General features: G+C 51.2%; 1 protein-coding gene across 1 annotated transcript; it reads right to left on the reverse strand.

The window, feature by feature from the left end:
- Positions 1–8,450: 8,450 nt before the first annotated feature.
- ZNF503 (zinc finger protein 503) lies at positions 8,451–12,856 on the reverse strand. The gene is made up of 2 exons (XM_066324095.1): positions 11,543–12,856; positions 8,451–10,455 (listed from the first exon to the last, which is right to left on the reverse strand). Exons 1-2 carry the CDS (start codon positions 11,849–11,851, stop codon positions 8,935–8,937), a joined length of 1,830 nt encoding a protein of 609 aa, XP_066180192.1. The 5' UTR covers positions 11,852–12,856; the 3' UTR covers positions 8,451–8,934.
- Between the last annotated feature and the right edge of the window lie 402 nt (positions 12,857–13,258).

The raw sequence follows: 13,258 nt of genomic DNA on the forward strand, positions 1-13,258 counted from the left end.
GATCTAGGCAGGGTGAGCAGGTTAGTGGGGATGGTCTTCAGCAGCTCCATTTGGGATGGGACAAAGTAAGAGAAATAAAAGCCAAAGAGGAGAAATACTTGTACTTGCACAGCTGGCAACTCGACTACAAGAACCAGTTTTATTTTGCTCTATAATTAGTGCATGCAGTGGGAAACCTTACATTTTACTAAAGCCTTATCAGGCAAAGCTTGCTGTCACCTAAAGTGCCATGGTGGTTCCTACTTTATTTGAAAAAAGGGTGACTCAAAGGTGCCTATTCTGTTAGCTACTTATCTAATAACTTGATGGCTACGGATTTGAATTTTCTCCTGTTCCCCCTGAGTAGAGTAGAAGACTCATCTCTTCTAAATGCCATTTAGGGTGAAAAGAGCACTTTGCAAAAGTTACGTCTTCTGTATAGAATGCTTGAAGCTTTTTCTTGGACAGTGGGTAGGAGCAAGATTAGATCTGAGCACAGGCTGGGACACCGGAGCTCTGGGCTTTGGTGAGCACCGTAACGATAGCCTTGTTAATTCTTTCTCTTTCCCTGTGGCTCAGTGCACTCTTAGGCAAAATGAAATGCCTTCAAAGGAGAGAATGAAGATTTTTCCCACATCAGAATATGCAGGTGACTGAGGAACTCTAATAGGTGAGGATTGTAGGTTTGAAATATTTCAGATCGTGGAATTGATGCATATTACTCTGCCTCAAGACAAGTACTTCAAGCATGGACAAAGAATGCAGCAGAAGATGGTAGTAGTTGATCTTTCGTGGTAGGAAAAAATACATCTCCACAAATAGAAGATTAAGGGCTGTGAATTGTACAAGAGGCAAGACATTTCCCCGCAACTCTACGATAGATTGGTGTGCTAGAGAATCTGGGCTGATGGGTTCTAACTTCGGTAAAACTGAACCATTACATGGCAGCTGCAGTTTTAGATCTTGTGATGGCTGAAAGCTCGTAGTGGGATCACTTCCCTTCCACAGAAGTGACTCCACAGAGTGTGAGTCCTCACACCTGAGCTGTCTGTCCCAGTCCCAGCTGAACTCAGCTCTAAAGCTGTGGCAGTGGATGAACAGCAGAGGTGGCCTTTTCCAAACAGGACGCTTTGCCGTGAAAAAAGCCGAACGGCTTCTCCTGACCGTGCCGGCAGGCTGCCGAGGTGACTGACTGCTCTCGGGCCAGGGCGCCGAGCTACAGCGCTGCCCCATCGCGGCCCGAGCAGAAGGAAGGCAGGGGGATGCTCCGGCCCCTCTCCCGTACCTCGTCCCGAACGGGGGCCCCGCGGAGGCGCCGCAGCAGGTCCCGGGGGCTGAGCCCTGCCCTCCTCGCCCGCGGGGCTCAGGCGCAGGCAGGGGCAGCTCCCCGCCTTGCTTTCGCTGTCCTCGCCCTCCTCCTCCCCGTGTAAGTAATGACCGCATCACTAACAACTGGTGCGTTCACCTTTGCAAAACGTCTTCGTGGGTAGCAGCTTATGTGACTAAAACCGCTGAGGAGTCACGTTCGTAATAAGAGCATTATGCTGTCCTACCTAACACAGGCAATTCTACATGTCTTCTGTGATCTGTAGTAATTATCCGCGTTTTACAAGAGTCTTGCGTCACCGAAGTACTTCGAGGTGACTCGGTGGCCCCCGGCGATGGCAGGGACTCCTCGTTAGGTGTGATGGGAGCGGCTGTGCGAAGGCGCACCCGCGGGGCAGAGGGGGACTCGCTGCCCACGGTGCCCGGGCGCGGCGTGGGACGGAGCGAGAGCGCCCTGAACACCGGCGTTAGCTTTTAACGCTTTAAAATAAAGATCACGGGGCTAGCGTGACAGGTAAAGGAACTGGAAATGAGCTGATATTAAGTGAGAAATCATTTATCGGTTTAAGGCTGGTTAGGGCCAGTTTTCTTAAGAAAAGAGGAGAAGGGTGTGATAAACCTGGAGCCTGTGTACTCATTTCTAAATTGCATTGGACTTCCAGTGTCACATCGAAAATCCTTTATAAAAATAACTGCTGTCCACCCAGTAACATAAAAGGCTCGCAGAGCGATTCTTAGTGTGTTAGATCTCCATCGCCCAGTAGCATTTCATGCTTCCCCCCTCCCCGTTTAAAAACAATGGGGAAAGGTGGTGTTTGGATTTAGAGTAATTTTTCAACAGCGATAAAGGGGCTGTTTTCTATAACAGCTTAGATTATTAGAAACTTGTAATTTGCAGTTCGCATTTGCCATCAAGATCACAGCGGGGTGTGGGGTAAAAAATAGGGACTAGATCCTTTAGTAGCCTCAGTAATTCCCGTTCACGGGTTTGGTATGTCGATGGAAAAACCCAACTCTTTCAGAGAGAAGTTGCTTGAGTTTAATAAACAGTGACTTCAGAAAGTGCAATAAAATCAATTAATGTTGCAAAAGCATTGGCCAAAAACAAAGTGGCGAAAGGATTTATGGAAATGTAATGGATTTACAAGCATTTATCCTGCGAGTTGATAAACAGCAATGGGAAGCCGAGATGGTGAAAATAATTAGTCCCGCAGCCTCAGTGAATATGGACAATTTATTATTATAATTTTATCCTTTCAGTGGTTATTCAAATTTATTTTTTAATTTTGTGAGCTGAAGCGCGGGGGGATTAATCTAAAGTTTGGTTCCCCCTTCCTCAGGGGCTCGCTCGGTTTCTTCTCGCATTTTCTCTCTTCACAAAGCAAAGCGTGATCTGTCAATTTGCCAGGGCTTCTTTACACAGAGAGCTCGTTCTTAGATTTTCTGCATGTATTTTAAGGACTATTATCGTTGGCCTTAGTAAATAATGTTACTCAGCGGGAGAAGGATCAGCTGTTCGTCTCCCTGTACGCCTGGGTTTTCTCTCCCTTTTGATTTTCAGATGCGTTTTCACGCAAACTTTGAAAGAGCTGCAGTTGGGAAAAGGCTGCAAGAACATGCCCTGGCTCTCGAGCAACGCCAGCAGTGAAAACTTTTCTGCTTGCTCTCAAGAGTTCGTAGCCCCATTATCACAGTAGAAAAGAGACATCCAGCATGGAGTAGAAATTACAATTTCCAGAAGTCAGAATTTATTACAGTTAAACTGTGATAAGATTCCCATCTGTTATGAACACATGTAGCACCAATTGTTTTTCATACAACTGCAATTTATTTACCCTTCAGAGAGGATGAGATTACAAGCGTGATTAAAAAAAAAAAGAAAAAGAAAGAAAGAAGCAAACCCAAACCACTACGGGGTCTTTTGGTTGGTTTTGTGTTTTAGTTTTTGTTGGAGTTTTTTGGTTGTTTGGGCGGGGGGGGGGGGGGGGTTGTGTGGTTGTTTTGTTTTTGTTTTGGTTGGGGTTTTTTTGGTGTGGGGTTCTTTTTTTCTTTAATTTTGTTGTTGTTGTTGGGTTTTAATTTTTTTTTTTTTTTTTTTTGCTATGAAGTCCAGCATATCTGTTTGTATCTTGGCAAACCATTTGTGCTGCCGTGGTGCCCTCCGGCCCCGCGGGGCGATTCCCGGCGCCCGGACGCGCGGTGTCCGTCGTGTCCCGGCCGGGCCCCGCTGCCCTGCGCTCCGCCGGGGGCCGCAGCGCCGCCTGGCGGCCCGAGCGACAGCGGCCCGCGCAGACAAAGGGGAGCCGCTCCCGGCTAATCCTCCCCGGGAGCCGCTCCCGGCTCGTCCTCCCCGGGAGCAGCCCCTCTCCGCTGGACAGCTGCGCGGAACGTGCCCGCCCGGGCCTCTGCGTAAAGCGCGCCCGCTCCGGCCTGCGCCTCAGGAGAGCAGTAACGTTTGTTATTAACTGCAACGTGAACCTGAAACGGTGGAGGGGGAGGGGAGGGATTTTTGTGCTTCCATTGGTCGTGGTAGTTTGGGAACGAGGAATGTGCCTGCTCGTCTTCTTGTCCCGTCCCAAAGAAGTGGTTTGGATCGAGTAGCACGAGCTTCACAAAATAAGGCAGGAAAGATGAACCACTTACACACACGCGCGCGCAAAATCCCACACGTTTTTACCGCGATAGCCTAAGAGCGGTAATCTAATTTTGTTCTCTTTCAAACTGTTTCAAGGCATATATGTGTGTGTGTGTATATATGTGTATATATATCCTCCAGGTTTCAGTGGGCGTCCTTCTGCTGCTCTGTTATCATTATTTCTTGCCTTGATGTGACGTTGAAGACAGATGACAGCATTGTCAGGTTGTCTTTAATTCATTTGAAGATTAAAAAAAAAAATACACACACAAGGCTTCTTACACAATATTCAAAGCCTGAACGGATTCACTTTTATTTCACGTAGGGGACGTGGGGCTGGGAACGGGGGTGGGTAGTTGATGAATTTCAGACATGAAGAGAGAACAAAGTCTGTGCATCGCTGTGCGTGCACACATGCACAGAGCAAGCAGCCGGAGGTGGGATTTTTGCAACAGCAGCACCTGGTTGATGTTGATGGAGAAATATCCAGCATTAGGACAGTCTTTTCGCATTTATGCACAAGCTCAAATGTATAATCTGCTCAAATTTCAACCACGTCTCTGCTGCCAAAGCATTCCACCTCCGAAGAGTAAGAGCATACAGACTCAGGGTCCGTCTTTTTTCTTCTGACACCTCTGTGCTTCGTCGCAACAAAATTTTACCTTAGAAAAAGGTAGTCTGCCCCAAATTTTCCAGGAGTGAGCTGAGAAAGAGATTTAGCAGGGATTAGACACCTCTGATCAGAACTGGTTGCTTGCCTGCCTCAGGTCTGTTCATGAAGCAGTGCGGGCTGTGCTTCATGGTGCAGAAAGAATTAGGGGTGGTGGGGTGTCTCAACATGGCGTTAGAAATGTCCGAAATTATATCCACAAATCTGTATGGAAAGGAAATTTGGTGCTGGTAGCTCCAGTGATTTTCCACTTCGTTCCTTAAAAGAAAACCCCAACAAAAAATCGACCAACCAAAAAATCCGAAAAAAACAACAAAAGAAAACACACAAAATTTAAAAAAACAAAACAAAAAACCTGCAATGACTACAAAACCCTCCGAAGCTGTGGTCTACTGAAAGCCTGTAATGAGAGCCAACAGTATTGAAGGAAGGCAGCGTTGCTTTCCATCTTTTCTAAATATGAAAGAATGAAGTTTGATCAATATTTTTACAGAAAGAGATGCACATTTACTTTTGTTTCAGAAAGTTTGGATCTTTCAGGATTCCCTTTGCCTGAGTAATTTCGACCGTAGGTGTGGGCGGATCATTACAAACCTTGGGTTAGAGGGTCAGCCCCAGACACAGCACTGCATGTACCTTGCTGGCTGTGCAGAGAGTGGCTCCAAAGGTGGTGAATGGGCAGTGGGTGACTTTCTGGTCTTAGCAAATGGAGTCTCTTATCACTGAGAAAAATCTTCCTGTAATAAACACATCCTTGTATTTTACTTCTAGCATATATTTTCCATTCTAAAACCGGTTAAGTATATATATATGCTTGTGTTTGGTGTGGGCTTGTGACATAAGCCAAGATACATATGCCCATCTAGGCTCAGATATATTACAGAGACTCCTTTGCTGTCTGTGGAGTCTGGTGTTTTATTGTTTCATAAAACTACCTTAATTACATTTCACCATAGATAAGATAAACAGGACCCCTCTTTTCTAACCGTTGCTTATCAGAAGTATTTTGTCGAACTGGCATCCAGAGTAAGCTTTTGAGAGTGGATGGAAACGCATTAATTTTTATTTTGGTTCTTCACTTGCACTTAGCATCTGACAAGAGTTGATTTAAATATTACATGATTCCATCTCTAATGTTCAAAAAAGATTTGCGAGAAAGACAAAACTGTTTAATTTAAACTAATGTATGCCTGACTCTGGTCAGATTGATCACAGTTTCGGGTTTTGATGGGTTTTGCCCTTCTGTTGCTTGTCCTCTCTAGCTGGTTTTTCACTGTGAAATTATTTTAGTTCGGTGGCATGGACCAGCGGCTGCTGTCAAATCCACAACCCATCCAGTTAGTAGGAACGGGAGGGGGGTGGGGGGTGGCGAGGAATAACAAATGTAGTCCTTTTACCTAAAAACATTAATGTCCATAAGTCAATTTCTATTAAAAAAAAAAAAGGCGAATTTCATAGATTAATATCAAAATCCTAGGTGGCACTTGCCAAGTCATATACTTAACAAGGAGAGACCTGTAAGAAGAGAGACCTACTTATCACCACTCTACATATAAAATGAGGTGTTTTAATTTTTCTTTAACCTCGGGGACGGTATCTGAGCGAAACAGTAATAATAGCATTAAGCGTTCATTTCACCACTTGAATCAGTAATCTTTCTGTGTAACTTTTCAGAGCTGAAATCCCCAAAACTGCAGTTAGGGTTCCAGGACACAAATGCCTCCCTCGCTCATTTTAAATCGCCCCTGCAACACCTGATGGGCGATGGGATTTGGCTAGCGAAGTCTGAGCTGCAGCTGTTAAAGATCCGTAATTGTAAAACACACGAACAGGAGAGGAACGTGGCGATGGTGGTGTGTTTTCATCGCGGCTAAACTGTAATTGTTGCTTGCACGCCCAGATGGAGCCTAAAATGTAATTTTCCTCAAATTAAGAGTAGTTAAAATAGCGAAGCGGGGAAGGCAGTGTGGCCGGGCTGCAGGAGGGGGCGGGGGGCGTGCGGCATAGAGAGAGGACTGCGAGCTTGTTCTGCCTTTCTCGGGCTCGCTGGATGAATCCTCCACCAGCATCACCCCCGACCCGAGAAGCTCTTCTTCCGATTACTTTCTGTATTTGTATCCGCTTCTTATTTTATAACTAAAGTTTACTTGGTGCAGTTAACAGCACTGCCCTCTCCTCCCTTTCTCTAACTCATGGGTTCATAACGAGAGCTCGTTTTACATTTCCTAAAGCAGAGATACGCAAAGGTCCCTTTCCCATTTAAGGCGGGTGGCGGGGGGGAGTGAACACATTTGGTTAAAGCGCCGAGCATTTCCCGTGCCGCTTTCGGCCAGCGTCCCGAAGGAGCCGCAGGCGGCCCAGCCCCGGCGGCCCGTGTGTCCCGGCCCCAGAGAGCGGAGCCGTGCCGGGCCGGCCGGCCGCGGGAGCCGCAGCAGCTCGCTGCTTTTCTCGCCTTTGCACATTAACGCTAAGTTCCGCTAATTATCTGGAGTAAATGTATTAGACTAATTAGCATCTGGGCACCACGGGAAACTCTGAACAGTAATTATATTGTGGGGGGATCCAGAACGAGGGAGAAAACCCAGTGATTTGTCAAGCAAAGTCGCCGCTTGCAACTTTGCCCCCCGCCAGTGCGTCGCGCCGGGGCCGGGGCGGGAGGAGCGGGGCCGAACGAGGGGCAGCAGGTACTCGGCTCCGCCTGAGCCTGCGAGCGCCGGCCACAGCGCGGGGCAAAGCCCTTCGCTGGCATTGCTTTTGGCTATCGCTTTGCCGACTATCTCGGCGGCACCGGTTTGTTCCGCAGTTTCGGTAGCTGCTCCGGCTTCTCCGTCGCAGCCCCCGCTCCTACCTGAACGCAGGACGACGAGCCGGAGCTGGGCGGTGACCCTTGGGCGCTAGGAAAGCCGGGCTGGGGCGGCAGAGACGCGGCGCAGGCAGGGGCAGCCCCTCTCGCTGTCACGTCAAGTTTGGCACTGCACTTCAGTAAAGAGCAGACTCGGCCCAAATAATGGATGGCTTCTTTTTGGATTTTTTTTTCCCCCGTCCCTTCCTTTTTAAAAGAAAAGGAGTTTTCAGAGCTGTCGATTTTTTTTTTTTTTTTACATGATGATCTTTTGTGCTGCGGTGCGAACTGAAGAGAGAAATTGAAAATAACTAGATGAGCTCAAACAGCGCTTCCCTAATTACTTCTGAACTTCTCATTTAGAAAAAGATGAATAGTTATGCATTACATTGTTTAAAAAAAAGCTTTCGGATAATCATCTTACACTTTTACAAAACAGTCTTGCCTTCCCCGTTTCTTCCTAAAGAAAGAAGTCTTCTAGTTGAAAACTAGTTTTAAAAACCAGGTATTTCACAGTAAAAACATTATAAAAATAAGTTTACCTTCTTTAAAGAAAGGGAAAGAGATTTAAGCGATTCTCAGTTTTCCTATTTTGTGCCAACAAATTTTACTGAAGAGGAAAAAAAAAAAACCAACTGTGTCCGATTATTTTTAAGAGAGCCCTGGGGTTACAATAAAAAAAAAACTTTGGTTGTTTTTTTTTTAATTTTTAATTAAAATTGAATAAACGCTTAAGGAGAAATTAGCAGTCACCTCCATCCAAGACCTACTCGGGTTTTATAACAGAATCAAAGCGTATTAAAAAAAAAAAAAAAAAAGTAAAACCTTTTAATACATCAAATATACGGAATTTTAATTTTTAAAGCGATACATTGTCTATTTTAGTACATGACGTAAACCTTACTTAACCCTTTTTACAGGGTGGACTTAAAAATTAAAAATAGTTAAGTGTTCCTTTTAAAGAACAAAATAAGGCAAATGAGGTTTTTGGAATAGAATTGTTTTTGTTTTTTCTTCCAGAATACATACAAAAAAATACCAATTCTCTTTCAAGGGTATACACCTTAAAAATAATTGCAATTTGAAATTATAACTGACAAATTGCGAGTTGTTTTTTAGTAACAAACATGCATGTAAATTTTTTTTGTTTCAATGAGACATTAAATAAGAACGTACAATACAATCATAGCAATTTTAAAGTAACATTAAAGAGAAGACCTCTATCTTTTTATTTATATTCTACAATGGGTGTTCCACTTTTACCTATTGAGCTCAGTTTAGTAATGCACTTTATGATTCGTTGTCCCGCTTGAAGCTAACATAAATAAATACAGTGCTCATGGATCCAGTCCTCAAATGAACACTATTTTATAAAAAGTCAGATTTTTTTTTTTTTTCTTTCCAACTTTTATAAAGTTTCGCAGGGCTTCCTTCCCTTACCGCTAGACTTTGTGTTGTGTGTCAAAGCCCCGCTGCCTGCACTCACTGGTACCCCAGGGCCGAGGCTGTGGTGAGTCTCTGCCCATAGAGTGCGTAAGGGGAGTAGTAGGGTCCGGTGGCAGCGGGCACGGGCACGGGGGCCCCGGGGGTGGGCAGGGGGCTCTTGGAGTACGGGTGGTAGCGGCTGCCGAGTCCCAGCGCGTGGTGCGGGCTGCGCAAGGCCAGCGTGCCCGGGCTGCCCGGGGCGCCCGTCGTGGGGATGTGCATGTGGCACGCCATGGCTGCAGCCGCTGCGCTGGCCAGCGACGAGGAGCTGGGGTAGCTGGAGAGGAGTTTATCGGTGCCCGGGAAGGCAGTATGGGTCCGCAAGTGGCTAAGCAGCTCCTCCGAGGTGGCAAAGCGCTTGTCGCAGGGTCCGTTGGCCGACACCCAGTTGCAGATGTGTGGCTGGGGGTCATTGGGGAGCATGAAGCCGTAAGGGTACAAAGGGTGGCCGGCTAGCGAAGGCGGCGTGGCGCCGGTCAGCGAGGAGTGGACGCTGTGCAAAGGGTGGGTGGGGTAGACGAGGGGGTATCCGGACTTGAGGGCCTGGTCGTGGGCGCAGGAGGCTCCGGCGGCGCCTGCCAGGTGGCTGGCGCAGTGGTAGCTCAGGCAGTAGGGGTCTCGGCACAGGCTCGCCGTCATCACCGACGGCGGCGACGCGCCCGCCAGCGGGCTCGACCCCGCCGGCTTGCTGCAGCCCAGGCTGCTGGCGGCGGCCAGCTGGGCCCCCACCAGGCTGGAGGATTTGGTGGGGTCCAGAGCTACTCCGTGCGGCAGGAACTGCGGCGGGTAGCCGGCGTAGGCTCCAGCCAGCGTCCCCGGGTAGCTCATGCCCGCCGGGGGCAGGGGGAAAACGGTCTGGCCCGGCTTGTAAGGTGAGACGGGGGCCACGAGGCCGGAGCCCAGAACGGAGGTGGAGGAGGTGGCGGTGGTGCTGCTGCAGGAGGAGGCGGAGTCCGACGCGATGGGCTTGGAGCCCGGCGTGCTCTCCTGGTGCTGGTTGACCTCCACGTTAATCCCGGCACAGCTCACGCTAATCCGGCTGTGGCTGATGCTGGTGGCGCCCGGGCCTCCCTCCGAGCCGGAGCTGCCGCTCTTTCCGCAGCCCTCCGAGTCCTTCTTGTCCTCCCCGCCTTTTCCCTCGGCCGGCAGCAGCCCGGGCGAGCAGGCGGAGGCGCTGGAGTTGGGGCTGCCTGTCCTTGGGGTGAACGGCTGGCAGGTGGCGCTCGGCACCCGGAATCCCGACTTCTCCCCGGCCGCGACCCCCGCGGCGGGGGCGCCCGCGCAGCCCGCCGCCCCCGGCTCCTTCTTCTCCGCGCCCGGCTTGGAGTACGGCTTGAAGCTCGATTTGTCCTCCACGCCGATGTCGCTGAGCTTCAAGGGGCCCGACTTGGAGTCCTTGTCGCCTCCGGAGCCATTGGAGGTGACCGAGGAGAGTTTGGAGGAAGGGGACGGGTCCGGCTTCCCTATCTGCGAGCAAGTTTGTGCCAAAAGGGCCAGGGGGCTCTTCTTTGCATCCAGCTGCGGAAATCAGAAGGACACACAAAGAAAGACATTTAATCGGGGTCTGAGAAAACCCCCATTGCATACATAGGACCCTTGTCCCGTAGTTTTCTGCAGAATACAGCCTGGAAGTAACGAACAGTTTGTGCGCATTCATCAACTTGACAGCCCCCTCCCCTGAATGCACCATTTTCCATAAAGCCTTTAAAAAGGGCTGGGGATTTTCGTATCCCTGCGAGCCCGCCGCGGCCGCCTTCTACGCCCCCAGCGTCCCCGGCAGCGGCCGGGGCAGCGCGGAGCTCGGCGTCGCTCGGGCCGTGGTGGCCCCTAAAGCCGCCCGTGAACTACAGCGACTGCAGCATTTCTGCACCCTGACTGGTGCCACTATTTATAAACAGAGCCCGAGTTAGCCAGCGAGCAGGGCTCCCCGGGAGAAGGGTGTCCTCGCTCCGCGGAGACCTTAATGAAATCATTGATTCCCACGGACACACCCTTCCTACCACCAGCACCGTTTCGAGTTTCGGTCCCGAAAACAGCGAGCTACGCAGAGGGGGACCGGCAACCTCGACAGAGCAGAAAAGGGACCAACAAGCCCCCCGAAGTACAGATCCGTGTCGGTACTTGAAAGGAATCGGGCGGCGAGCCGAAATAGTTATTCTGCCGCACCCACGTTTGAGCCTGTCGCTCTCCGCGTCGTGTCGTCCCGTCCCGTACGTGTCCCCCCCTCACCACCCCAAAACACTCCCTGCAAAAGCAAGGTTGTTTGGCGCTCGGAGCACTGCTTATTTGCGTGGCCGGATCGTGACCCCAGCGTGGATGGGTTCCTTCCACTCACAGCTCCTCTCAAAAAAAAAAAAAAAAAAAAAAAAAGCAGCTCAAAATAGCAAAAAGAAAATATTAATTTACACAGGAACTAGAAATTATTCCAGTAAACACGGAAACAATACCTAGGAGCGGTTCCTCGCACTAACTCGAGATCAAAAAAAGCCCCTGTCCCGGTATAAATGCATTTCAAAGCACAGGAAAGTGCCGAGGGCGGCTGGCGGAGCCGCCATGCACAGGCAGCGCCCGGGCAGGGACGAGAGAAAGCGGCGGGGGTGCTTACCTCGATGGGGCTGACGGGCGTGGAGGGTAAAGGCTGCAGGTATTCAGGGTGTAAAATGTGTCCAGTCCGCGCCGTGAGCATTTTCAGGACTTTGATGGGAAGGCGGTTGGCTTGGCGTAGCGGGTCCGAGGGGGGGACGGCGTGGAAGCAGGGCTTGGCGGCGGCGCTGCTGCCGTTATTCCCAGCGTGCCCGTTCGGCCCGGCGAGGTCGGCGGCGCTGCGGCTGCGGCGGGGGCTGCCTCCGGGCTCGCTGAGGCTGCTGCTGCGCTTACTACTTCTTATAGCAGAAAGCGAGGGCGATGTGATCATGACCCAAAACCTCGCATGAAAACTGGGGCAAGTGGCGCCGCTCGCACTCGGAAACGCTCGCTCGCTTTCTGCGGGCGAGAAAGGAAAAAAGCCACACGCCCCCCGAGCAGAAAAACAAACATACAATGTCCCGTGGCTCTCTCTGGCGGGGAGGGCGTGGGTGGGGAGGGGGAGGGAAAGGGGGAGCCGGCCGGAGAGAAAGAGGAGGAAAAAAAGCCGAGTAATCCTTGGGCTGTGCTGGGGGCGGGGGTGGGGGCTGCGAGCGTGTGCCGCGGTCCCCCTCGGCCGCTCTCAGCTCCCCCGGCTGGCGCGGCGCGGAGCGCTCGCCTCCGCCGCTCAGCTGTGATGCGAGCCGCTGCCCATCCAGCCCGGGATCTGGCAAAGAAACTCACTTCAAAAGCAGCTGAATTAGTCTGAGATTAAAGCCTTTGCCGCCTTCCAATCAAATGGGACCCCGAGGTGATTGGAGGGTCAAGGGGATGTGACGTTCCCTTTTCTGGGCTTTTTTTTTTCCTCCGTTTTTAATGGTCTCTCGCTCTTTTTTTTTTTTTTTTTTTTTTTTTTTTTTTTTTTTTTTTTTTTTTTTTTCCCTTTCTCGTCCGCCTTCCCTCTCTCCTCCCCTCCTTCCTTGTTTTCGCTCCTAGGATGGGAAGGGCGTTAATTCTGTGTTTCACATCACGCGCTGCGAACGTTTTTCTTCCTCGGCAGCCAGCGCGGATCGCGCGGCAGCGGCGGGGCGGCCGCGGGGCTGGGGGCGCCGCGCCTGCCGGGGGGCGGCCGCGGCCTCCGCCGCCCTCCCCTCGCCCGCCCCCGCCGCTCGCACACCGCCCCGAGCGCGACCTGCCGCCCGCCACTCACGGCGCTTACGGGCCCGGCCCGCGCCCCCCCTCCCCGGGGCCGGCCCGCCGGGACCGCTCCGGGGCCGCCGCCGCGCCGCGTCCCCTCCGGGACCCGCGGAAGGGCGCGGGGCGCTTTTCCCGCCCCTCCCGCCTGACAGCGCGGGGGAGGCCCGGACGAGAACCTGCAGAGCGCCGGCCTGCACGTCGCCGGCGGCAGCGGGCGGGAGCCGGGGCGCTGCGGCGCGGCTTGCGGCGGCGCGGGGAGCGCGGCGGGATTGGGGGAGGTCGTCACACGCGGGGCTGTCACGCACAGCCCGCCGCCGCCTTTCGGGACTCTCCGCCCCGCCGTCAATTGTCAGTGCTCCCCAACCGCAATCAATCAGTTATTTGTCAGCCCCTGTCAATCCGCCCTTGATTTATGTCAGCTTTTGTTGCTGATTACAAGCCTGGTGTGACTTGAAGGGGGAAGGAGAGAGAGAGGGAGAGGGAGCAAGGAAGGAAGGAAGGAAAACAGAGGGAGAGACGGGCTCCTCGGGAGAAAAAACCTTTTAATTTACGGAATAAAGCC

This window comes from Sylvia atricapilla, chromosome 8 (assembly GCF_009819655.1).
Source record: "Sylvia atricapilla isolate bSylAtr1 chromosome 8, bSylAtr1.pri, whole genome shotgun sequence".
NCBI lineage: Eukaryota > Metazoa > Chordata > Aves > Passeriformes > Sylviidae > Sylvia > Sylvia atricapilla.

Bases quoted from the DNA above. Each gene is read 5' to 3' on its own strand.
- ZNF503 (XM_066324095.1), bottom strand. From the start codon at position 11,851: ATGATCACATCGCCCTCGCTTTCTGCTATAAGAAGTAGTAAGCGCAGC. The intron at 10,456-11,542 runs GTAAGCACCCCC...TGATTTCCGCAG, and splicing joins CGCCCGTCAGCCCCATCGAG to CTGGATGCAAAGAAGAGCCC.